At 33.7% G+C, this 26,505-nt stretch overlaps 1 protein-coding gene across 1 annotated transcript in view; it reads right to left on the minus strand.

Annotated features, from left to right (window-relative positions):
- LOC108907255 overlaps positions 1 to 9,710 on the minus strand; it is a 15,250-nt gene extending 5,540 nt beyond the window's left edge. Inside the window, exon 1 of the mRNA XM_018710848.1 lies at positions 9,274 to 9,710. Within this exon, the coding sequence (XP_018566364.1) occupies positions 9,274 to 9,710 (437 nt within the window). The remainder of the gene's footprint in view (positions 1 to 9,273) is intronic.
- Positions 9,711 to 26,505: the final 16,795 nt, after the last annotated feature.

Consider the following 26,505-nt stretch of genomic DNA (forward strand, 5'->3'; position numbering starts at 1 on the left):
GAAGTTTTCTTGAGCCAAGTATAAAGGTCCTACACCCAATTTAAATACCCCAAAAAAATTCCCTAAAAAGTTTTGTTTTTTAACCCCATTTTTGTGATTTTTTCGATTTTTACCATAATAATCATGATTCATTCGATTTGTAACCAGTCATGTATTGTAAAAAATTTAATTACAAACATTTTTTTCCTCTTCCATTTTCGCCTAAAATCAACTCTTAAAAAGATACATAATTAAATAGGAAGAAAAATATGACATTTTTCCAATTTTTTTAACATATTGTGCCGTCAAAAGTTAAGCCCACGTTTTTTTTTATGCGCATAGAAAAATTTTCATTTTTAGTGATATTTGAAAGCCAAAAAGCCAAAAATTTCCGTGAATATACGATTCACCCAAACCAAAACAGATACCGCCTGGTCTATAAGGAAGTGCATTGAACTAGATGGAGGACATATCGAGCATTTACGGAAGTAACCTCTTTTAATCCATATGTTTCATTCTTAACTTTTTTCTGTTGCGTTGTGTCCCCGGTTGTGGCTATACACAAAATACAAAAATTTAATTATCTTGACAACCGTTCATGAAGTATACCTTTTTTGTAGAAAAGTAACATGGCTATCTGCCTGCGAGGGCGAAATATCAAATTTGACAGCTCTGTCAATGCTATGTAAATTTTAGAACATAATTTCGACCGTCCTTGTATAATAAAAAATATTTGATTCAATTTTAAATGTACAAAGATACATTTGAATGAGTTGCTTTGATCCCCCAAATTTCAAGTTAATCAAAGTATCCTTTTAGAAATTATGGTCAATATTTATTTTTCAACTTCTTTGAGTGACAATAACTCCTCAACAATGGCACCTAGGTAAAAAGTTTATATAAAGTACTAGCACTCGTTTGACCTGCTCTATATAACTCTTTATTTTTTCCTCGTAGTTACCGGACACCCTGTATTATCGTGCCTAAAAGACTAGTTAGTATGAGTACAGTTTTTGTGTACTTTGAAGAAAAGAAGCTCATCCAAGAATTTTTAGCAAAACTTCAAAAGAAACAACTAAACTGTCACAAGTTATTTATTATTATTTATTCACAGATGTTGCAATGGGATTCTAAGCAGAATATTTACAGTTTTTAATGAGACATATCCCAATTTTTCACCGATGAGCAAAATAAAGTTAAGAAGAATTCTAAAAAATCAACTTCATACATAGTAATACACAATTTTAATTATGTATGTTGATAATAAAAATGCACTAAAAAAAATGACTTAAAAAAGTCATAAGTGTTCAATATGAACCCCCCTTAACAGCTAAGCATTTGTGGAGTCTAACACCAATAATAACACTATCAGTCACCGCTTTTGCTATTTCAACTGTGTGTAGAATAAACTTTTTGCTTTATTACTCCCCAAACATAAAAATCTAATGGAGTGAGGTCGGGAGACCTCACTGGCCAATTTCACAGTCCTAGGCGTCTCATCCATCTATCTTCAAACGTTTCAGTCAGTTGTTGATCGATTTGATTGTGACAGTGAGGTGGAGCCTCGTCTAATTGATACCAACACTTTCTTAGTTGGTCTAATGGTATATCATCTAGAAAATCTGCCAAAACCGTTGGCAGAATATTGAGATATCTGTCGGCATTTAAATTTTCTTCGTAGATATGGTAAGAAATTTGGTTATCTTTAATTTAGACAAAAAACATTTACGCTAAATTTATTTTGAGAGTTTCTTTCCCGGATAACATATGAGGATTTTCAGATGACCACAAATCAGTATTACGTTTATTAAAAATACCTTCTCTCGTAAACTTTGACTCGTCTGTCCATATAATATGTTGCAAAATTGTGGATCTTCTTGGTATCGCACTAACATCGTTTCACAAAATTGGGCACGTTGCACGGCGTCACCCGGATAAAGAGCAGAAAGTGGCTTAAATTTGTATGGATACATATCATTAGTTCTTAGCATCCTGTGAATGGACGCTCGTGAAATGCCTAAATCATACTCTGCGGCACGAGTTGAGGATTCTGGATGAACATTAAAATAGGCTAGCACATTTATTACATTATCTTCATTTGAAGTTATTAGTTTTGGTAAAATTCTTTCTGCACAAATTCGACCATACTCTAGTTGATTTGCTAAAATTCTTCTTAACTTTTTTCTGCTCCTTGGTGGCAAATTTGGATATGTCTCATTAAAAACTGTACATGTTCTGCTTATAATCCCATTGCAATGTCCGTGAATGAATAATAAATTTAAAATATCAGCTTCTGAATATGTATTGTTTTCCATTTCTTATAAACACTAAATTAAACTGTCACTGCAAGAGACTAACAACAAATTGACAGTTTAGTTGTTTGTTTTGAAGTTTTGCTAAAAATTCCACAGCTATCCTCGCAAGAAATTACATGATTTTAGGTGAGTACACAAAATGTAGTAGATAACTTAAAAACTAGAAGAGATAGGTATAAAGAACCCTGATACCGTTCGAAAAAGAATACAATCGTGTATCAGAATATAGAAAAACATACAGGGTGTTTCATTTAAAATCACCAACTTATGAAGGTTTGAAGTTAATATGTTAACATTTTTTCAAAGTCAATTTTAAACAAATTAAATTTGAAAAACTAAATTCTCGGTAAATGTCTATGTCAATACAACTATTTAGGTACAAAAACAACTAATGATCAAAACCCTACAACGCCTGTGAGCTTGGGAAAAATGAATTGAAAAATAGCATCTTCTTAGATAACAAATTCCGCCAACGCCAAACCAATGAAGCTTTCGAGCTGAAATTTTTACCACTTATTAAGGGTGTAAAAAGCCTCAAAAATCCTGAATTACAAGTGTCTGCGATGAAAATTGCATTAATTATTAGCAATTGAAAAAAACGGCAATTTTCGACCATTTTTGAGCTCTTGTGCATAAACAAATTATCGGAATTTAATCGGATTTTTTTCATTTTATAGGCTTATTTAATACCTACCTTTTTTGTATAAACTTTTCGCTATGAATAATAGCTTTTTTACGTGAGTCAAAAAACCACTTTTCCATAACTTTGACCACTGTTAAAACAAAGTTTCCCAACTAGCCTCGAGTTGATTTTTTGATATTTTATTTATAAAAGGTTTCCGAACAATATTCCGCAGAGAAACTTCTAATAGTATTTTTTTCTCGAAACAGGCTCTTTCATGTCTATAATGACTGGGATAATTTTGGATTTCAGAATTTAAAGTGAAATTTTTTTGTACACCAAAAAATTTTTTTTGTACTTGTATTTGTTATCCTATTTAAAACACCATGGTTTCTCGGATTATTATACCGTTGCTTGTGTATTTGGTTGCCGCCAGTTACAGACCTTTTGACCTGCCCTTGTCGTTCTCGGATATGTGGGGGCGAACTCGCTTATCTGAACCCCACTAGGCCTTCCTTGATGTTCATTTTACTTTTTATTGTTGGTTCTAACGCCGCTATAGAACCGCTTTGTGGCATCTGTCACTTGGTCGCACCCAATCCTTCCAAACGTTTCGCCATTATTTACTGTCGCCATCTTTAGAGTTGCACGAGCCATAAAAGCCTCAAAAGCACTAATTGTTATTCTATTATATTCCCCAGTCATTGACTTCCTTATTGTGCATCATATATTGACCTCTTTTAAGTTTTTTTTTGTAAAAACTGAGTTCATTAACTCCCCAATTGCAAGAATTATTCACCAAATTTGTAACCGTTACAATAGAAGGAGAAAGGAAAAAATACAGTCAGCGTTCTTTCCTGAATACAAAGCTCTGAAAAGTTTAAGAATAAGAAAAGCTTTGCGACAATTAGTAAAATCGTCTACAAAGGAAATGTGTCTCTAAATTTAGAATCGCTTCGTTCAAAAGGGCCTGTAAAAAATATATACTTATATAAAAAGGTAACTTTTCTCGATTTATCGATGTTGAGGGATTGTTACGTTTCTCAATATAAAAAAATGAAATTTTTTGTCAAATTATTTCCCTGGCAATTTAAAATTATGCCGGAAAGAATAAGAAAAGAACTTTAGTTATGCGAGTATCTTTGTGAGTCTCTTACGAGAGGAAAGCTTAAATAAGTCCGGAGAAGTTTTATTTTTAATTCGCTTTTGAAATAGCGAATCTCCTAAACATATTCATGTCGACGTTATGTTAATGCTGTATTAAATCAAGTAGGTAAAAATCTCAAATGACATCAATTTTATTTATCAGAAAAAATTACGTGCCAAATAAAAAAAATTGCTCTTTCAGCCAGACTTACAGATTTTTGTTAATAATTCTAAACTTTTTCTTAAGTTAGTCCAGATTTTCCGACATTTCTATGCTCTTTCTGTTCGTAATAAAGGTTCCTTCATATTTCCTGAGTTATAACTCTTAATTTCATTAAAAATTTAATAAATTCTGAAAGTAAAGTGCTTATTTCTCATTATTATGAGTGGTTGTAGGAAAAATAGTGTATGCAACTCACATTAAAGGTTATTAAAACACTTACATTCATTACCACATTAGCTTATGGTTTGTATCGTAATTCTCATACTTGTGTCTTAATAATTATCATTAAATTATCGTTGCATAATACAGGGTGATTCACAACTTATCCAAAAAAAATTGTGATTAGATTACTTATAGTTCCCGAGAAAAAAAATTATGTAAGTTGTAGTATTTTCAACCTTTACATCGATGGGCTACTATAGTCTCTAAGAGTTTTTCGCCCACTTAGCCCCGAATACTGAAATCCGATTTTAGTATTATCGTTGTTGCGATAGTGTTCATGTAGTTTTGCAAGTGTCAAAAATGGCTTTATACAGAGTGACCCATTTGAAAGCGGGCCACCCTCATAACATTTTTATTTATGGAGCGATTTTGACGAAATTTTTTTTGAAATGTAGAGGGGGGAAAAGTGTATTTTGGGGCTAACCGCCGTCCAGTTCTTTTTTAAACTAAGGCCTACTAGATCACATTCAGAGGCTGAAAAATCCAGAATCCATATTAGCGATTTTTTTAGAAAAAATCTGCGTACGCCACTGGATTCGGCGTCCCCTGAAATGGATCTGTACCAAATTTCATGAAAAAATATTCAACATTAACGATTCTGCGGCTAAATTGCTGTCAAATTGTTTATTATGCATAAAGAAACTTTTTATCTAGTAACCCATGCGATAATAAATCAATCACAACAAATATTTAATAACACGTTTAATAGACATCATTATACCAAAATACAATGAAACAGACAGAAAAATGAACGAGAAATTAACATAAAATTTACAAAAAATACAATAAAATAAAATTAACACACATGAATTAAATTAAATTCTGGAATTTTCAACTAAATCTTCATTTAATTGAATGCATTTATTGTATTGTTTTTGAATGTGTGCCATAACATTAGACAATTGATGTGTTGTAATTTCAGCGCATGCCTATCTTCTTCTTTCGCGCAGTTCTTCTGCATTCATTGGACGAGTGTAGTAAACTTTTTCTTTAATGAACCCCCATAAAAAAAATCTAGGAGAGGCAACATTTACAAAAATATTCATTCAATTAAATGGAGATTTAGTTGAAAATTCCAGAATTTAATTTAATTCATGTGTGTTAATTTTATTTTATTGTATTTTTTGTAAATTTTATGTTAATTTCTCGTTCATTTTTCTGTCTGTTTCATTGTATTTTGGTATAATGATGTCTATTAAACGTGTTATTAAATATTTGTTGTGATTGATTTATTATCGCATGGGTTACTAGATAAAAAGTTTCTTTATGCATAATAAACAATTTGACAGCAATTTAGCCGCAGAATCGTTAATGTTGAATATTTTTTCATGAAATTTGGTACAGATCCATTTCAGGGGACGCCGAATCCAGTGGCGTACGCAGATTTTTTCTAAAAAAATCGCTAATATGGATTCTGGATTTTTCAGCCTCTGAATGTGATCTAGTAGGCGTTAGTTTAAAAAAGAACTGGACGGCGCTTGGCCACAAAATACACTTTTCCCCCCTCTACATTTCAAAAAAAAATTCGTCAAAATCGCTCCATAAATAAAAATGTTATGAGGGTGGCCCGCTTTCAAATGGGTCACTCTGTATAACAACAAAAGCAGTTGAATTTGCTTATATAAAATAGGTCTTTTATTTATTTTTTCCTTGGGAAAGACATTCTTTCAATTTTTTGTCCGTTCATATTTTATTACTGCAGAATCGATATCAATATACCCACTGTTTTCAAAGACTTTTGATCACATAGATCATAAAATATTATTATTATACAAATTAACTAGTTACGGGTTCACTGCTACTGCAGTAGAGTTATTGAAATGTTACTTATCCAACCGTTTTAACTATGTCACCTACAACGGCTATAAATCAGAAGTTTACCCTACTACGTCAGGTGTCCCTCAAGAGTCCAACCTGGGACCGTTACTCTTTTCTTTATTTATTAACAATCTCAACAATTGTATTACCTGCAATAAGTTGTTTTTTGCGGAAGATTTGAAAATATATTCACCTATTAACAGCTTACGTGATTGCATGTTTCTTTAGAACTATTTAAACAAGGTTTCATAGTAGTGCATTTCTAATAACTTAAACTTAAATATTTCGAAATGTAAGGTAATATTACACACGCGAAAAGTAAATTCAATTATTTTTTATTACAACATAGATGCCGAAGCTTTGTTACGTACCAACGCGACTAAAGACTTGGGTGTATATGTACTTCGAACGTAAATAAAGTTTCTCTGAACACATTCAATAAACCGTTTCTACTTCCTTAAAACGATTGGGGTTTGTAATAAGAAAGACAAGGTCGTGCTTTTGAAGATAACGAATACTAGTAAAACATTTCTTTACTATCGTTTGATTCAAACTTGAATATTGCTCACCTATTTGGTATCCATATTACAATCATTATATTAAATTAGTTGAATCCGTTCATAAAAGATTTTTAAAGCTTCTAGCATTTCGTATTGATGGAATTTATCCCAGCAGGGGATGTGATTACAACGAACTATTAACTCGTTTTGATTTTAATTCTTTAGGGTTTAGAAGGAACTTTTACGGTTTAAAGTTTTTACATTCACTTCTGAGTAACGATATCGACTGTCCCCAAATTCTAAACTTCGTAAAATTTTTTGGCAAACAGATTAGCTAGTCGTATTCCGCGAACTTTTTATTGCCCTATTGCTAATACTAATGTTTTATTGAAGTCTCCCATGTATACAGTACGCGCCTAAAGTATAGAATAAATTCAGTAAAAACGAAACAATTTTTTTGGGAAAAATCCTCGAACAGGTAGATTTTTAATTTAAAAAATACATATTTAAGCAGAAAAGGCGATTTTCAACCGACATTTGTTTTCGAGTAATGACGTGATCGACATTTTTTTTAAATAGCAACCCCCTATTTTTTTTCTTAATTCTGAAAGATCGTTTCATTGTCGATCCGACAGTATTAAAATGTTGCCATCTTACATAGAAAAGTTTTCGAGTAAATGACGATTGAATGTTAGAAAATGTAAATTTTCCTATGTCAAGCAAATGCAATTCATTAAGTTTTCTACCTAAATTAAGTGTTCGAATTGCCACCTTCTTGACAATACGCAAGACTGTGTAGAAATTCTTCTTGCACATTATGAATTATTTCTGGGGTAACTCTGTGTATTTCATCTATAATACAATTTTGGAGTTCTTCTAAATTATGTGGTCTATTAACATATACTTTGGACTTTAAGTAGCCCCATAAGAAATAGTCCAGGGGTGTAAGATCAGAGGATCTCGTGGGCCATTCCATTGGTCCTCGTCTGCCAATCCACCTCCTAGGAAAACAATTGTCCAGAAAATCTTGAACAGGGCGCGCATAGTGCAGAGATGCACCGTCTTGCTGAAACCATATGGTGTCATCTGGAATATCAGGGTCATTATCGTTAGGAAAAATTACTGCAAGCGCTGGAACAAGGTCATTTTGTAAAATAAAAGAAGATAGTCCCTACTATTATGTTGTGAACTATTCCAGCCCACACATTTAATTTTTGTGGGTGTTGGGTATGTGTCTCTGCCATCCAATGAGGATTTTCCCGACTCCAATACTTGCAAGTTTGACGGTTCACTGTACCATTGAGTAAAACGTGGCCTTGTCTGAAAAAAGTATTTGCCGGTGTAAATCTCTATTTACTTGACATAAATTCATCATAATTTCACAAAAGTGTAAGCGACGGTCGGGATCGTCTTCATTGAGTTCCTACACAAGTTGAATTTTGTATGGATGATATTTTTCCTCCTCAGGATACGTAGTACTGTGGTCTGACTAATTTCATTGTTTAATGCAACCAATCGTGAAGTATTATGAGGATTATCTACCATACTTATCAAAATGTTCTTTTTTGTGATCTTCACTAACGCTTGGACGTCCAGGTTTTGGAATATCTACAATATCTACAATATTGCCAGTTTCTCTAAATTTAGATTCTATCTTACTGACTGTTGATTGGCCGATACGGCGATCTGGATGTTTTTCATTAAATAAATCGCAAACTTCCAGCTGCGTTCTAGTCTTATCCGCGCATCCGATAATTAAAATTTCAATTCTTTGTGTGACAGTTAAATGTGCCATAATATTTAAAATTCAACAATTTCAGACATTTCGAAAAACTAAATTTGATAACATTTTTGCTTTATTTTAATTGATTTGGGTTTTCTAACATTCAATCGTCATTTACTCGAAAACTTTCCTATGTAAGATGGCAACATTTTAATACTGTCGGATCGACAATGAAACGATCTTTCAGAATCAAGAAAAAAAATAGGGGGCTGCTATTTAAAAAAAAGTGCCGATGACGTCATTACTCGAAAACAAATGACGGTTGAAAATCGCCTTTTATGCTAAAATATGTATTTTTTAAATTAAAAATCGACCTATTCGAGAATTTTTCCCAAAAAAAAATTGTTTCGTTTTTACTGAATTTATTCCATACTTTAGGCACGTACTGTATAATAACATGTAATTACAACAAAATATGTACTACAGTCATATATATTTTAATGGGATTTGAAAACTTTATATTTCACGTTTAAATATCCCAGTGACCCCTGAATATAATTGTACTCGTGGTAGATCGTTTCATCAATGTATTGTTATTATTTTTTTAGTTATTCTCTACGTTGGTTTATTCTTTCATCTATGTTTGTATTTTATAAACTTTGTCCTGTAATTGGTTTGTGTACAAATAGGTACATTATTATTATTAAAAGGTCGATTGTACCCACCTCTCTGGCTGATAAGCCTGCCTATCGTTCTGGCAGTGCCCCGCCGCCCCCAGCATATCCTTGGGCAGCAGCCTGTCCGTCGACACGGACGTCTGCGGCCGCTCGCCGAGCGGGAACCGCTCCGACACGCCCTGATAGCGCTCGCCCGACGGCAGTCGGTCCGAACTGCTGCGCTCCGAGCCGAACCGGTCCGAGCCGCCGCTCCCGCAGGACGCGAAGCGGTCGCGCTCGCCGCCCGCCCCCGCCGCCGCGGACTCCAGCAGGTTCTTGTCGCTGGCGTAGCGCAGCGCCGCGCCGGCGTCCTGCTGCTGGCGGTGCTGCTCCGCAACCGGTGCAGCAACGCAACCAGCAGGACACTGAATGGAAATAGACGGCGACTGGGAGGCATGCTGCTGTAACGAGATCTGTCTTCGGCCATAGTCCTCGTCCGCAGGCATCCTGGTGGCCCTGGGCCCGTTGTCAGGACATCTGCAACAAGGAGGATTGTAAGTCGTTGGCAAGTTTGAACCTGTCATCGAGGGATAAGCCTCGCATTGTTGCGAGGCTCTGATAAATCACGTTTTTAAGGCAGAGATTGAACAAAAGTTCCTATTTTTTTTTTGTGGAATTCCAGCAATAATAAGATTTTTATTTTTCAAATTAAACAGTTTATTATTATTATTATTATTATTATTATTTACTTTATAATAGTACCATAACAATAACTAATAAATGGGTTATTTTCTTTTATAATGATTGAATTATGTTCATTATTTGCTCAGCTTTTAATACATATCTAATTCAGGGGCACCTCAAGGCTCCAATTTGGACCCGCTCGTGTTTCTTTTCTTTATCAATAACTTATCTGTAGTCATTCATACTTTTAAATGTTTGATGTTAGCCGATGACTTTAAATTTTACACGCACAATAATGCACATAATGCCAGTAAATTATTTCAAGTTGGTATTGATGCTGCTTACGAGGGGAGCCAAATTAATAACTTAAATATACCAAAATGTTGTACCATTCAGTAAACTGCCAACATTGTAGCCTTATTTAATGATTAATAATAAACTATTAATAGTTCAGTATTGGAGATTTAGGGGTTGTTGATGTAAAAACTTATTTCATCAGTTTGTAATACGTTGGGCTTTCTATTTAGACAGATACATAGACAAGAGATATGTATCGAGTCTTATTCTTTAGAAACTTACCACTGTAGAAATATTTGTTTAAATCTAAAAGTTGTGCATCGTCTCATTTCACAATTTTCACGTTTCTGTTTATTATACACATCTGGCGAATTGTGGAGGATTCCTGCTGTACGTGTCTTAAGGTGGTTTTCCACTAAACGGACAAAACAAAAACAAAACACAAAATTGTGTCGAATAAAACAGAACTGTAACTTTTCGCAAACTTTTTGAAGACTGTCGTGTTTTGCGACAGTTGGAGTTTTGTTTTTCGGGTCCCGCTCGAAAGCGGCAACATCAAAAGGTTTTGACGTGTTTTGAAACTCAAGTCTGTTTAGTGGAAACGGTCGTGTTGTGTTTTCTATTTAAGTGATCCAACCCAATATCTATGTTGGCGTTTTCTTCTTCCCAAAAACAATGTTTTAATCATTAATGAATTATAGCTATTAAAAAATATATATGTGTACGGTTAAGGTGTTTACTGGGCTAGTAACAATCTAACTAACTAACCAAGTAAACACTTCAACCGTACATATATACACTTACTTTTTTTCCAAGGACTTCAGTATAAACCAGCCATAACTAAGAATAAAAAAATCTCCTCTAAACATGTTGGTTGGTTATTGGAAAAATGTGTTCTGACTTCTTCGCGACAACCAGTGGAAAAGGACCGAAAACAAAAACAAAACTCGAACAAAATGTAGCCCGCTTGATGGAAACAAGAATTTTGGGTTTGTTTCAGTTTTATTTCTGTTTTTCAGGTTCTAGAAAACACAAACAGAACATAAACTCAACTGTCCGTTTAGTCTCATCTGAATTCGCTGGTTTACATACGCTGTGGATTTACTGAAAGGTCCGAAAATGCTATACCTCTTTTAAGTAAAAGCTTTGTTTCAAAATAGTGTGATTATGGCTTTATTTCGCATCTATACCATATTTTATACAGGGTGTAAGAAGTTTGACTGTCATTACTTCAGCATGAGATAGAGTAATAATAAATGAACAAAAAAGTTGTATATTACAGTTGCGTAAGATTGGCAGTTTTCAAAATACAGCGAGTATTAATATTGGGGAGTTTCATCGCAACGTGACAACAACGCTTAACCTAACGCGACACAGCTGATGTATACCACGTGTGCACTTGGCAAACTTGTCCTACGGAAAAAATGTAAACTATTATTGTGAAACATTAGTAAATTTCAAGACAGTTGTTTTCCAGTTTTTTAAAAAATAAAATAAAATGTATCGGATTTTGTAGTACGAAGATAGTGTTGTGCTTAAATTTTAGCTCGAATTTTAGTAATTATGAATCTCTTAAAAGAGGAACTTAACTTTTAATCAAATTATGAATTTGAAAAATATGTACAGGGTGATTCACTATATTTTGACCCACCCTTTAAATTTTTTGTTTTAAGAGTTATAAAAACATGTTAAATATAAAAGTTGCACGATTTTTTATGAATTTTTCGAAAATGATAGTAGAAAAACAAATGAAGTCCAAACAAAATGGCCGCGGATGTTAACTTTGTTAAGTTAAAGGAAACACTCTGTATACATATTTGGATAGAACGTTCCCTGTAGAGCATAGCCATATAGGGTTTGTTGGGTCCATCTCTAACAATAAGCAAGATACTTTTCAAAAACGAAAAGAATGATTTTTATTAAGAAAATAAGAGATTTTGTAATTGTTAGACCTCTTTCAGGCATTTCTGCCATTTTTCCAATTACGTAAGGATTTACAGATTTAGTTATAATATATTGAAAATGCGTATAAGTAATGTAACGAAACCTCACCAATTAGGCCGTGTGAGGTCTAATTACTCATGGACATTATATGGTAGGTCGTGACAGTGACAGGTAATGTCATGACAACATTGTTATTGTTTGACGCAAAAAACACTCAGACACGGTCCAATTCCAGATACCAACTGAATTGCGTAACGCTCGACAGCTTAGTACCTCGTGTTATCCGCTGCGCCGTTGTCACATTGCTCGATATGAATTTTATCGAACGTTAAATTTATTACAACGCAAATTATTTTTTAGAATTAAGCATAAAGAAGTTGAAAAAAGTGATAAACATTGTATTTTATGGTATTCCATGCGCGCAGTTAGTCAGTATTCCTTAATTAATGGAACTTATTTTGATAATTTTTTTCTCGGAAATGGTCGAGTTTTTTTGTTTATTTTAATGTATTCTATCATCTCTTAAAATTAAGGCAGTCAAACTTCTAACAAACTGTATATTTTTCAAGACTTGAAAACCTCAAGACGAAGGTTTCTTTGATCACTGACCTTTCTAAAACCTATTTATTCGAGACACAAAATAAACGTCGATGTATATACGATCTTTCCCCGACATTACGCTAAATAAACAAGTAAACCGAGTTTCACAAGTAACAGGGGAATGGATTTTCTCGACATTAATAATGCTATAAAGCCCGGGCGAGGTTTATTGTAAAATATATATTCCGGGGGGTATATTTAAGCCATTATAACGTTTTTAGTGCTGTATTTTTCTTCGTCTTAATCGATTATGCGCGTTTAATAGCCGCTATAAATTGTAGTGACCCTCGTAAAATGCAAGTCTAATATTTAAGCCGTAAAAAAAACAACCATCCCTTCTGTACGGCCATATTTTATTGGTTAATGTGGATGATTTAATTCCACAATATTAAACGGGGATTTTGTCGGCGATCGGGGATGACCGTCGCGTCGGAGCGTAGTTTAAATTCTGTCAACAATTCCCGTTATGATTCGGATTGCGTTAAAATCAATTTGTTAAATTTGTACTAGACACATTTATGTGTTATTATGAACAGTAAAAGTTCAAAACTTTCGCAGTATGTGTCTTATTTGTATCAGTAGACGTTCGAAATAACATTTTGATAATATTTTATTGGGTGGGAAGCCAACTGTGATTTCTGTTCTTATAAAATCGTTGAGACCCCTAGAAAAAGGTGGGTACGCCACTGGATTCTGCATCAAGTTTGAAGCTTCAGTTTTAAACTACATATTTAAAATGTGTATTCTAAACTACAGTCTGTTTTGAAATGTATGTTTGTATGTATCGTCAATATCGTAAATAAAATTTTTGTAAAATCCTTATATAGGGTGATCGAGAATGGTTGACCGTGCCGCCTCATACTGATAACTGATGTGCGGCATACCAGTTTTTGATACCAATACTAGAATCATGAGCGCAGGTTGAGGGATTTTAATGGTAAACAAATAATTACGTTCAAACGTCAAATAAATTAGGTTACTGTCAAAATGGAAATTCATAATAAAAATATCAATTATTTAACAAAAATCAAAGTTATTTCACAAATTAAGCAATACTGATGGACCAATAAATGTTATTATTGTTATTATTATTAAAGAGGATGACAGAATCAAATGTAGGTTTAGCCTAACTTTTCCAAAATTCTTATTTCATTTACAATTAGAAAAACTTTTAAATCAAAGTTTGATGTAGCTAATTTTGAATAACGACTGTAAGTGCTTCAGCGATTTTATTTTTAAAACGTTATGAGTTAATTTTAAAACAGAAGCACTATTGTGGCTACATTCTTGGCATCTAAGACGATTCAGCTATACAGCGATACGCTGCAAGCTGCTGTTTTTCATCAAAGCAAACTGCTGTATGCTTATAAGACGACTATTTTGCAGCTACTGCTTTCACACTTCTGAATATCCAGCGCAAGCGATCCAGCCCAAAAATTTATGCTGAACATTTTAGTTAGCTGTCGAAATTCAGGAAAAGTGTCTTAAAAAAATTTGCTTCAAGCAAATGCAAGCAGTTGGAAGTGCTTGATTATGTTAGATGGTAGGATTGTCTGTATGACCGAGAGCAATAAACAACAGTTACATGCAATATATAATAACAGAGTAATTGGAATTTTTTCACATTTTATTGAATATTTTACCTTAAAATTACATAAAATCCATAAAAATATCTATATTTTTACAATAAATGTTCAATATGATGTCCATTGTTGTTCAAGCAGGTATTAATTCTTCTTTTCATATTATTAAATACATTCTGTAAAACATTTTGTGTAATACTCCTAATTTCGTTTGTAATTGCCTCTTGAAGTTCTTCAATCGTGTGTAACCGTTGAGCAAATACTGAATTTTTTAAAAAACCAAATAAATAATAGTCTAGGGGTGTAAGGTCAGGAGAACGTGGTGGCCATCTATCTCGACTAATTATTCGATCATCATAATACTCTCTAATCAACTCTAAAGTTTCGTTAGAGGTGTGAGCTGTTGCGCCATCTTGCTGAAAGTATCCATGATGGATTTCATCGTCGTGAAGTTCCTCAAAAAATGGTAACAATATTTGCTGCCGATATACCTGCCCAGTTACATTTTCACGGAAAAAATATGGTCCGATTATTCTTCTACGTGACATAGCTACCCAAACACCAAGTTTAATAGGGTGCAGAGTTGTTTCACGCAAAATATTAGGGTTTTCTGTGTTCCAAGAGCGATAATTTTGGGAGTTTACGTACCCACTTAAATGAAACCACGCTTCATCAGAAAAAAATGTTAGATCTAGAATATCGTCGTCATTCAGATTTTCGTTAAACCAATTACAGTATTGCACACGTTTTCCAAAATCTAACGGAAGTAGTTCCTGCACAACACTAACTTTATAAGGATGAAAATGCAACTTCTTTACTGCTTTATGGCATGATCCATATGATATTCCTATAAACAATTTAGGAATAATGATACAAATTTTAGAATAAATATTTGTTATTAAGTACCTGTTTGAGCAGATAACCGACGTAGTGATTTGGTTGGACTAGCTCGTAAGCGGTTTTCAACATCTTCCAAGACTTCCTCTGTAAGAATAGACTTTCTGCCTGGAGATTTTCCTCTACAAACACTTCCAGTGTTATGGAAGCGTTCCACTAATCTCTTCACGTGTCTCGAAAAAATTTCATAATCAATTTCATCATTTGGAAATTGTTCTTGAAATTGTAAATGACACGAATTCATCGAATATTTCCAACCATTACCATTGTTTTGTCCACTACGAAAATAGGCCTCCAGAAGAAATTTATCATGTTCTAATGAAAATGCCATGTTAACCTAAATTAAAAAACCGATTAGGTTAGAGAACAACATACGCAATAAATTAATTACTCACGTATAATATCCACCTACTCTAACTGTAGTATTGAAAAATACTGTTTTATAATGTCGCAAAATATATCAGGTAACAACAAAATCTACAAAATAATATTCAAGCCAAAAAATCCGTGCGCCAATGAACAGAACGTCAAATTGTGAAATCGCCACAGAACACCATGAAATTGCACGGAAAAAAAAGTAATTTTAGCAAACGGAAATCAGTTTTGATAGCAATTGAGACAGGGTACGTTCAGAATCCGGTCAATCATTCTCGATCTCTCTGTAGTTTCCGAGAAAAAAATGACTGAAGTTGTAGTATTTCAACCTTTACATCGCTGGGCTACTGTAGTCTCTAGCGTCATTCGCCCGCGTGACCCCAAGCGATTCCGAATACTGAAATCCGATTTTACTCGTAGTATTATCGTTGTTGCGATAGTGTTTACATTAGTTTTTCAAGTGTCAAAAATGGCTTACGTGTATAGTTGATGGATGTCGTTTTAATTTATGGTGAATCAAGACAACATGTGTATTATGGCAAACTTGTTGTAACATCAGGTTTGTCTAAAATCAATTCCTATCCTCTCTGTTGATTAACAAGATACTATAAGGGAAAACTCTAAACATCATATTACTTCTGGGGGTACTTAGGAAGGCGGCTCTAACAAAAACGACAAATAACACCCTATCATCCCTTCAGCGCGACCATGAACCCCGTCTTTATGCAGAACGCATATTCCATTATGTCGGCAGGGGATGTTCTTCGGACCATCGCGTATGAGTTGATAAAGTCGCTTCGAACGCTATTTATCCGGGGGTGTTCTCCTGAATAAAATTCTACGACGACGTAACAAGCTTTTATGGGGTGAATATTTCACGTGAAATATTTATTGCCGGTTTACGGCATAGGCGCCGCCGTGGGGGAATAAAATTTACTTTATGGGGGTAGTTTCCGAAATAAAATGGCTTGCGGAAGGGAGATAACCCATGCGAGTGTGTTCGAATGGACAAGGTGACCGACAATATGGTCGGGCAGGTTTAAAATGAATGTTTTAGACCAGGCGGGATCTGTTTCAAAACACCCATGTATGGATGGATTATATAGTATCGCTAATTTTTGCTTTAATGGCTCTAAAATGATATAACAAAACATAATTTCACTATGCGCGCGCTTCAAAACGTGTGCTCAACTTATTATTAAATAAATAGCGAAAAAACTGCTCATTTTAGAGAAAAATTGAAGAGGAAAAAAAGATTCGTAATTAAATTTTACACATAATATCGTTTGTGCCTATTTTCATATAAAAAATACAACATAGTTATTGCAAATATAGCAAAAACAACAAAAAAAGTGAAAAAAATTACAATATTTTTGCGATTTTTTAAAAGTACTTATATTATAGGTAGGACCTTCATACTTGGCCAAAAAAATCTTTTTTATATAATAAAATATCACATCAATTTTCGTTAAAATCGGTCCTATAGTTTTCGAGTAATAATTTTACAATCCAGATTTTTGAAAAAAAATTAAATTTTTGCAAATTTAACTGAGCCTAAATTAAGACGTCTAGATACTTGACAATTTTATTACATAAAAAAGGGCACTGAAACTTTAAAATGCGTCCAGAAAAATTGAAATCCGTTAATTAGGAGAGTAGTGGTAATTATTTAAAGATATGCGTAATTTTTTCGCTTATAACTTTATAAATTCATTATAATTATTATTTTTTTAATTATGCTTTTAAAGTACTCGGAAAGACGCTTCTTTAAAAAAAAAGACGTGGTGATTCGTTAATTGGTTCCAAAGTTATAAGTCGATCAAAGTTGACCGGCATTTGTGGCGTAACTACGATGTCTGGAGGGCTGTTTTTTAAACAAATACCTTTGTCATTCCGAGTACCTTCCGGGAGTGAATTTACAAAACTTGTGCCCTTGTGCAACCCATATAAAATGTCGATTAAAACTATTAGACCGAAAATGAAATTCACGAAAAATGTATGGGAGGTAGTGGTGGGGGGTCGAGAGCTCGGCTACTCCGGCCGACTCGAAATTGAAATCGCGCTTTCAAAATAGCGGCGCGTTTAAAAATTTTCATTATCTCGGCTTCTATAGTACGATCGTATACGATGCAAAGTAATAAATCATTGCCTGCCAAGGGAATCAGTGCAACACATTTTATAGGGGGTTTTGGAAATTGAATAATTTCTTTATGCATTATGGATTAACAGTTATATATTTATGAAGGACAAAATGAAAAACAAAGGCATCTCCTTCGCACATTGGGCAGGACAACAATACATTTATTACTCCCTTCATTCTCCCTCATATGACTTGTGTCTTGTGTTTTTTGCGGCGGCGCGCGTGCCGGCCTGGCGTGGTCAGTTTCGTTTCGGTTGTATCGGTGCTGCGTGTTTCTCGCTCGCGATATTTGTGAGGTTATAACTGTTATAAGTGCAATTATATTTCTTTCGGGCTATATGTGTGTTTCGCGCTATTATTTGAGAATTTGTGAGTGAAATCATATTTCTTGTGCTCCGTAACAAAAGTGTTTTTAGTGTTTTATTTGTGTGCTGTGTGTGTGTTTCGGGCTGTTGTTTGTGAATCGTGAATGCTATTATAATTTCTGTGCTAGTGAAGTGAAGTTTTTTGTATTATTATTGCTCTGTAGACGTTATATGGAGAAATGGAGGCGGTGCCTGGATGTTCGCGAGCCGGATGTACTGCTGTGGGTACAAAAAAATTTATATTAAGTTACAGAGAAAAAACGATAATATTAAATGTCTATAACCCTTTAGAAAAGGATCATCCCATGAAACTGAAGACTGGTTTGGTGGAAATGTGTTCTAGATATACTGGAGTAAGCGAATTATCTGTTTTCAAAATTTTAAGAGAGAAGAAAATTGAAGAAGACGTTAAGAAACCTAAAAAAGGGGGTGGAAAGAAGAAATTAATATTAAATGAAGATGAGAAAAATGCAGTTTGGCGTACAGTACATAAATCATAGAATTTATATTTTGTTTATAATTTGTTAACATTTCTTGTTTGATAGAAAAATAACTTATTTTGTTGAGATTGGTAGAGGATTGTTGTTAGTGTTTTCATTTGATAGAATCATATCATAGGATTTATATTTTGTTTTCATTCTGTAAATATTTATAGTATATCTGTTATACAAGGTTTTTGCTTTGAAACTTCGTTCTCCTTATAAAAAAAAGAATCGTAATGGGGTGCGATGAAGAGATCAGTTCACGTCTGGAACCCTGTTCCTACAAAAATCCCTTTATTCTCATAAACTATTTGTTTTAAATGTAATTTATTATAAATCCAATTCGTTATTTAAATTCCACATATGTACTACATTTCACCTCTGTACGCGCCACTGTTTATTGTTCCCTGCTCTACGATCAAGCTCGCCAGGTTAGTATTTGACGTATAACCGACCACTTCGTACACTCGATGCACCTGGCCGACTACAGCTAGTACCAGAACACAGTGCGTATGCGGCGGTATTTCAGATTTTACATTCAATTTCATTTTAAATTTGAAACGGTTCATCTTACGCCTCCTAAAAATGATGACACGATTTTCCTTTGATAAAAGACCGACAATTTTTTGCTCTACTTTGCATCGTATACGATCGTACTATAGTGGTCCGATTTTGATGTTTTTTTTAAACCCATGTCTCGCGAGCTGAAAAATCCAAATATCGCATTTTCAAATGCGAATTATTGTTAATTATCGACCTATTAACGTATTGATAATTACTACTTTTTAATTTAGCACACGTTTTGAAGCGCGCGCATAGTGAAATTATATTTTTTTATATCATTTTGGAGCCATTAAAGCAAAAATTTGCGATAGGTACTATATAAAACATCTACACCAAAACAGATCCCGCCTGGTCTAATATTTCACTGTTTATATGTGGATGTTTATCTATCAATGTATTAAAATATACAAGAACAGGAAAATATACGTAAATAGACTATTAATACCCAAAAAGCTAAGTGGATGGATTTCACCGTAGAAGTGGAAGTTGTTATGGATAACGGAAGGTAACTTACTTATTAATTATTATGAATGGATATGTATAGTAATTGTACAGTTATTACATTTAGTAACATTATAAAATCTGGATAATTATTCCCCTCGCGTTTACTAATTGTCACATTTTTCTCAAAATGATTTGACCGCTCCATTTCAGTCACCGGAGGCTCAATATTATCTGACTGATCCAGTAAAACAGCATGATGCGACGTACTACTAGAAGCTGGAGTTGAAGTGTCATTGTAAAGAATCCTGTTGACTGTTTCATTTTTGTTACTTAAACAGTCAGCAACGTAACTTTCTGCAATTGTGGCTGATTTCCACCAACCATGTCTCTTGATTGCTAATACGTCAACTCCCGTATTAGCCAGTAACGTTGCCGATGTTCTTCGGAATGAATGGCTTGTATATGTTTCAGGATGTTCTATTTTAAAAAACTGTGCAATCTTATTAGGAATCATAGGTGAAATTTCAGTTTTAATTTCCAATGTAATCTTGATACATTTCTTAAGAATTTCTAGGTGAGAAACAGAACCCAGACGAGTAATTGTAAACGTAGGTGACAAACCATTTTTAGAATCTGGAATTGTATAACTACAATAATGCCATCAAAATTTTTGGAATTGACGTCCGCTCGGGCGCAAAATCGTCCTCGACTGGTAAATAAATAATACTTACCTCCTTTATGGTGGAAATAACTATTAAGTGGCCAGTCAAAATTAAAATTAAAAATAAAATTGTAATCGTTATAAATATAAACAGATTTTACCTAAGCAATACGTGTCCTAGACGCTGCCCTTTGTTTTCTTGAGATACAAAAGTGTAACAATGGCAACTTTTCCGCCTCAAGAGTATCTTGTAATAACTACATACGCGCTCTGCAAGAAAACGTTAATCAATAGGCAAACGCGCACTGTTACGCTAGAAATATTTCTTTAATTCTGTTTATAATCAAACCCGAAAGCAGGTGATGAATTCAGAAACACAATTTCCTGACGATGTGCTCGGAGGCGGCGCTCGTATCTTAGGATCTTCATAAATAACCTGATGGCGGTGCTTAGTCAAAAGTGGCGTGAAAATGTACATTTCCCCAGCGAGAAACGTAATCTTTGTGTAAAGTGGAACCATTCACACAAATAATAAAAGGAATTGATAATTCAGGCGTAATATATATTCCTTTGCGGCTTGCGAAACAAACTTGGACTTTGGAGATGGAACGCCTGAAAGAGGTGTTTTGTCTGTCGCAGAAATATATGGCGCAACTCATAAATTGTGATCGATATCGCGAGCCGCTCGTTGGAATCTCAGCAGAAGTTGTTCGTGTGATATTTTTTAGCGCAACTGAAAGTTCGTCTACGTAGAAGTTGATATATGTTAAAATATGTTAAGCCAATTCACTATGGAACTGAAAATTAGTTCCATAGATTGAATTTCAGTTAGAATTTATTTCGTTTTTAGATTCCAAATAAATGTATACATTCAATTCTTATTGTAGTAGATTTCATTGAATTTCGATTATATTCCATTTGGATTCTTACTGGTATTAATAGGAGTTTAATGGAGAATTGAAATTGAGCCAAACTGGAAATTTACTGAACTTGAACGAATAAAAATTCAATAGGAAATTTGGTTACATATTTAACCACTGAGAATCTACTGAAATTCAATTGAATTTCAACAAGAATTCATCTTCAATTCTGTAAAATTCCAATTGACATTCATTTCAATTGGAATTTTAAGGACTGGCGCCAACAATAATTCATTTGGAATGGTTTTGATGTTTATTACATTCTAGTGAAAATTTATGCAATTTCAATACAATTCCTCCAAGAATTTTACTAGAATTGTATAAAATTCCAATTGAAATTCAGTCAAATAGGAAATTTACTGAATTGGAACGAATAAGAATCCAATAGAAAATTGGTTATAAATTTAACCACTGAGAATCTACTGAAATTCAATTGAATTCCAACAAGAATTCATTGAAATTCTGTAAAATTGCAGTTGATATTCAGTTCAATTGGAATTGTAAGGACTGGCGCCAATAATAATTCATTTGGAATGGTTTGGATGTTTATTACAATCTAGTGGAAATTTATGCACTTTGAATAGAATTCCCCCAAGAATTTAAATAAAATTCAGTAAAATTCCAATTGAAATTCAGTCAAACTGGAAATTTACTGAATTGGAACGAATAAGAATCCAATAGAAATTGGTTATACATTTAACCACTGAGAATCTACTGAAATTCAATTGAATTTCAACAAGAATTCATTGACATTCTGTAAAATTCCAATTGATATTCAGTTCAATTGGCATTTTAAGGACTTACGTCAGTAATAATTTATTTGGAATAGTTTGGATGTTTATTACATTCTAATGGAAATTTATGCAATTTCAATAGAATTCCCCCAAGAATTTAACTAGAATCCTGTAAAATTCCAATTGAAATTCTAAGTTGGGATTAAATTAAATTGAAATTGGTACTACTGTATCGAAGTCGATTAGAATTTTATAGAATTTTACTCAATATTCAGTTAGAATCCAGCTAAAATTTAACTAGAATCAAGTGAAATTCACATTACAATTCAGCTCAATTGGAATTTTACTGAATTGGTACCAATAAGAATCCGATAGAGAATTGGTTACATATTTAATCACTGGAAACCTACTGAAATTCAATTAAATTCCAGCAAGAATTCATTGAAATTCTGTACAATTCCAATTGATATTCAGTTCAATTGGAATTTTAAGCACTGGTGCCAATAATAATTAATTTAGAATGGTTTGCATGTTTATTACATTCTAGTGGAAACTTATGCAATTTCAATAGAATTCCCCCAAGAATTTAATTAGAATCCTGTAAAATTCCAATTGAAATTCTAAGTTGGGATTACATTAAATTGAAATTGGTACTATTGTATCGAAGTCGATAATATTTCTATAGCATTTTATTTAATATTCAGTTATAATCCAGCTAAAATTTAACTAGAATCTAGTGAAGTTCAAATTATAATTCAGCTCAATTGGAATTTTACTGAATTGGAACAATAAGAATTCAATAGAGAATCGGTTACATATTTAACCACTGGGAACTTACTGAAATTCAAATGTATTGCAAAAATAATTAATCTGCAATCCTGTAAATTTAGTTCAATTGGAATTTTAAGGACTAGTGCCAATAAGAATTTATTTGGAATTGACTGGATTTTTATTACATTCTAGTAGGAGTTTATCCAATTTCAGTTGAGTTCCCACTAGAATTGAACTAGACTCCTGTGATTCCAATTGAAATTCTAAATTGAGAGTAAATTGAAATTGGAATTTTACTGGATCAGAGCCAATACAAGTTAAGTAGGAATTGGTCTCATTTCATTGAATTGTCCCATTAAAATTCCGCCCAATAAAAATTCAGTTAAGATGTAATGGAGGTTCCTATAACAATTCAACTGGAAATAAGCAAAAATCCATATCCTATCCTAATTAGAATTAAATTCTAACTATACATCAGTAAGGAGCCAAATGACAATTAATTTATAAACTAAATTCCGACTTGGTAAACTTGTGTCCACGACCTATTTGATTATTTCATGGATAATTCACCGAGATATGTTTCCCTAAAAGGATATTGCGCCTTATACCTCTTAAACGAATCGAAATTTCGGGAAGCGATTTGTCCATTCAATTCGGCTGAAAAATTGAACAGTATATTCGTCTATATTTTTTCACGGTCTCCGGTCGTTCCCCAAAGTTCCCCACTTTCATTCCCCAACTTGATGAAAAAACTGCGTTATACGTTATCACCCGACGAGGCTCCCCATCAAAACATATTTCCACGATCTCTTATAGAAAGCGTTTGAATAGTCGTACTCAATAAATCGCTGAAAGCACTCAGTAATGATGCTCCAAGAAAACATTCCACAGTAAACTTCCAACGCTTTGTATCCCCCGAAAGCACACTAAAACTCTCAATCGACAAAGAAGTTATGTTACAGCGCCCATATTGTCGTCTAGGTCTTTTATTAATAATATATACGAGTGGGAGAGCCGCATCCTTTGACTGTTCCGGGTAGAGGGACGGAGAGGGAGCGGAAGAAGGGAAGGAAATTCGGAGGCAAATAAAAAACGTTATGTTTTCATTAAATGTAACAAAGCAGCTCGTTCTTTGTGTCGAAGCTGAGCGTTTCTCGTCGCGGATTTAATTTGACGCCCCACGAATGCGTGATTGTGACACTGACAGTCTCCTTCTTACGCCATATTCGGTAAATTTTGTGTTTTTGTAAAACTGAAATTTAACTGAAATGTTCAGTTTAACGGAAAACATATCGCAGTTACAATCTCTGTTCGCAATCAGCTTGCGCAGTGGTAGACCAATCAATAGGTAGAAGAGCTTACAAAAAATACCAAATGGAAACAAAAATATGGTGATGAAGGAAAAAAATTCTAAGAAACATAGTTTTCTCCTGTGGCGCATAAACGCATAAATGAGAAAGTTGTAGCTATTAAAAAAACCTATCGATTCGTATTTTTGAATATATCTATTGCTATATTACTTTTCGAGATATATCCAAAAAAAACGTCAAAAATCGACTTTTTTGTTTTTGCTGTATCTCTTACAAATTAAAGTTTTGAAACTTTGTACTTGCTGTAAATGTAGCCTTCGGCAAGCAAAAAAGTGCCTTTTTTAAATTAAAAAGTATTGAAAATTTTTCGAGTTATATTGATTTTTCGAAAAAAAAGTCATCTCGAGAATCGATTTTTGGAAAAAAATATTATCTCGAAAATCGGCTCTTCTTGCTCGTCGTAGAGAAACGAATCAAGGCTCATTTTTTCCCGTCGGTCGTCTCACCTATGACACACTGATGAGGACTAATAAGTCCGAAACCGGTCTGTGTCTGGCGGGTTAAACTGACGAACGATCCTAGCTGTTGCACTAGGTGTTGCGGATATAATTCAATGCCGGTAGGGGCATACAGCACTCGGAGTAGTTGTTTCTCGCAACACTGACAATTAAAACACTGTAATATTTGCAATTTCCTTAGCTTGGGAACCCAAAATATGGAGAAAACCAAATTGACACGGTATGAGTATACCAAGAGCATTAATCGATAGTAAGTAGAGTTCAATTGAAGCATTTTAAAGGGTTGATAAGGGATGATGCACCATTAAAATGTGACAACATTTTTTAACCCGTTGACGGACTTAAAAAATTATTACTTTATTTTATGGAGAATTTTTAATTTTAAAACTTTTGTTAGTTTTAGAAAAACTTTGTCGTTTTCAACAAAACCACGAATAACTAATGATACTTATTGTAGCTGTGTTTAAAATCATCGAAAATTCAAAAATTGGCTAGACAAATGTCTCAACAAACTCAGTACTAGTACTAAGACTTATTTCTAGAACAAACAGGCGTTTTTGTAACAAAAAGTACTGTTTTCCCAATTTATTTTTATCGTATGATATGAATTCCAGTTGCAGCCAGCTAAAGCTTATTTTTCGAGATTTTTTTTTATAAAAATACATTACATATCTATAACAGCTCCTGTCCAGAAAAATATTCGTGGATTTTAATTAAAGTCGAGTTTTTACTTGAATCTGTTCCAGGGGGTTCTCGGGAAAAATTAATCCAATTAGTAAACATTTTAATTGGAATACCTGCAACGTTCTCACTATTTTGCTTGAGCGTAAAGACAAGTCTGTTTTTTGTTCTCCCAGCATGGACTTCGCTTAATCCGGTATTCCTTCGCTCCTCGGGAATCTCGTTTTTATTGCTCGTTAAAAGCGCGGAATACGCTTTGTTTCATTTGAACAGGAATGATCGGAGTGTTAGGAATCCGTTGCTCAATCCTAGTTTGAAGTTTGAAACGACTGGCGAAAGCTTTTTGTTTCGACTTCGAATTTGATAACTTCTTTAGATGACATAAGTAATTATGAGGAATATAGAAATAAATTGTAGATCTACAAACAGCAATGTTATAAGCGTTTGTTGAAATTGACGTTTAAGGCTGCTTATTGGTACACTCCGTATACAAAAAATAAAGAAGACATTCTCAAAAGCAGACTAGATTATAATCGTTATCTACAACAAAAATGTTTTGTTTTATTGCGCAACCTTAGCTAACTATTACTTTCATTATTAATACCACCGGGACTTGGAAGGAAGTTTAGTGGAATCCTCTGTTTCGCTAGCTCCGTTATTAATCGGGTTAAAATCTAAACAGTACTTTCCCCCTGTACGAGGCACTTAGTAATTAGTAAGTCGAACAAATGTCTCCCGGCGGTAACGAAAATGGAGATCCCAGAATCGACGGACCAGGCAAACGAATCGAACGGAGTCTAGTGTATTGCGTTTACCTCTGATACCCTTGCTGTAGTTATGTAATTAAACTACCCATTAAAGTTTCCAATGAAAAGCCCGTTTGTCGTACTGGTATAGGCAACTTTATGGCTTATGGATTGGATCGTTATTTGGATTAATATCTAATAATCTTTCGAATTTCTTATTCTTCATTTAAGTAATTTTGAGACGGTATAGAATTGATAAAAGTATCAAAATACATAAGAAACACATTTGATCAAGGTCAAAAAAATATTTTTCGAAATTTTTTGCGCTCACTAACATGATTTTTGGCGATTTTTCGCTATTATTTTGCGATTTTTGCAAGATACAAATTTTGAGATTGAATATAGTTGAAATAGACACAAACAGGGTGTGGATGACTGTAATGAATTTAGATGAAGGATATGTATCAATAGTATAAGTTAAAATGATGTAATTACTAAATTTTCACAATAAAACGTCTCGACTGTCAAAATTATTCATAAAATTATTTAGATGCACTCATGTAGCACAATTATATTATAAATAAC

Source organism: Anoplophora glabripennis, unplaced genomic scaffold, assembly GCF_000390285.2.
Source record: "Anoplophora glabripennis isolate ALB-LARVAE unplaced genomic scaffold, Agla_2.0 scaffold168, whole genome shotgun sequence".
In the NCBI taxonomy this organism is placed as follows: Eukaryota; Metazoa; Arthropoda; class Insecta; order Coleoptera; family Cerambycidae; genus Anoplophora; species Anoplophora glabripennis.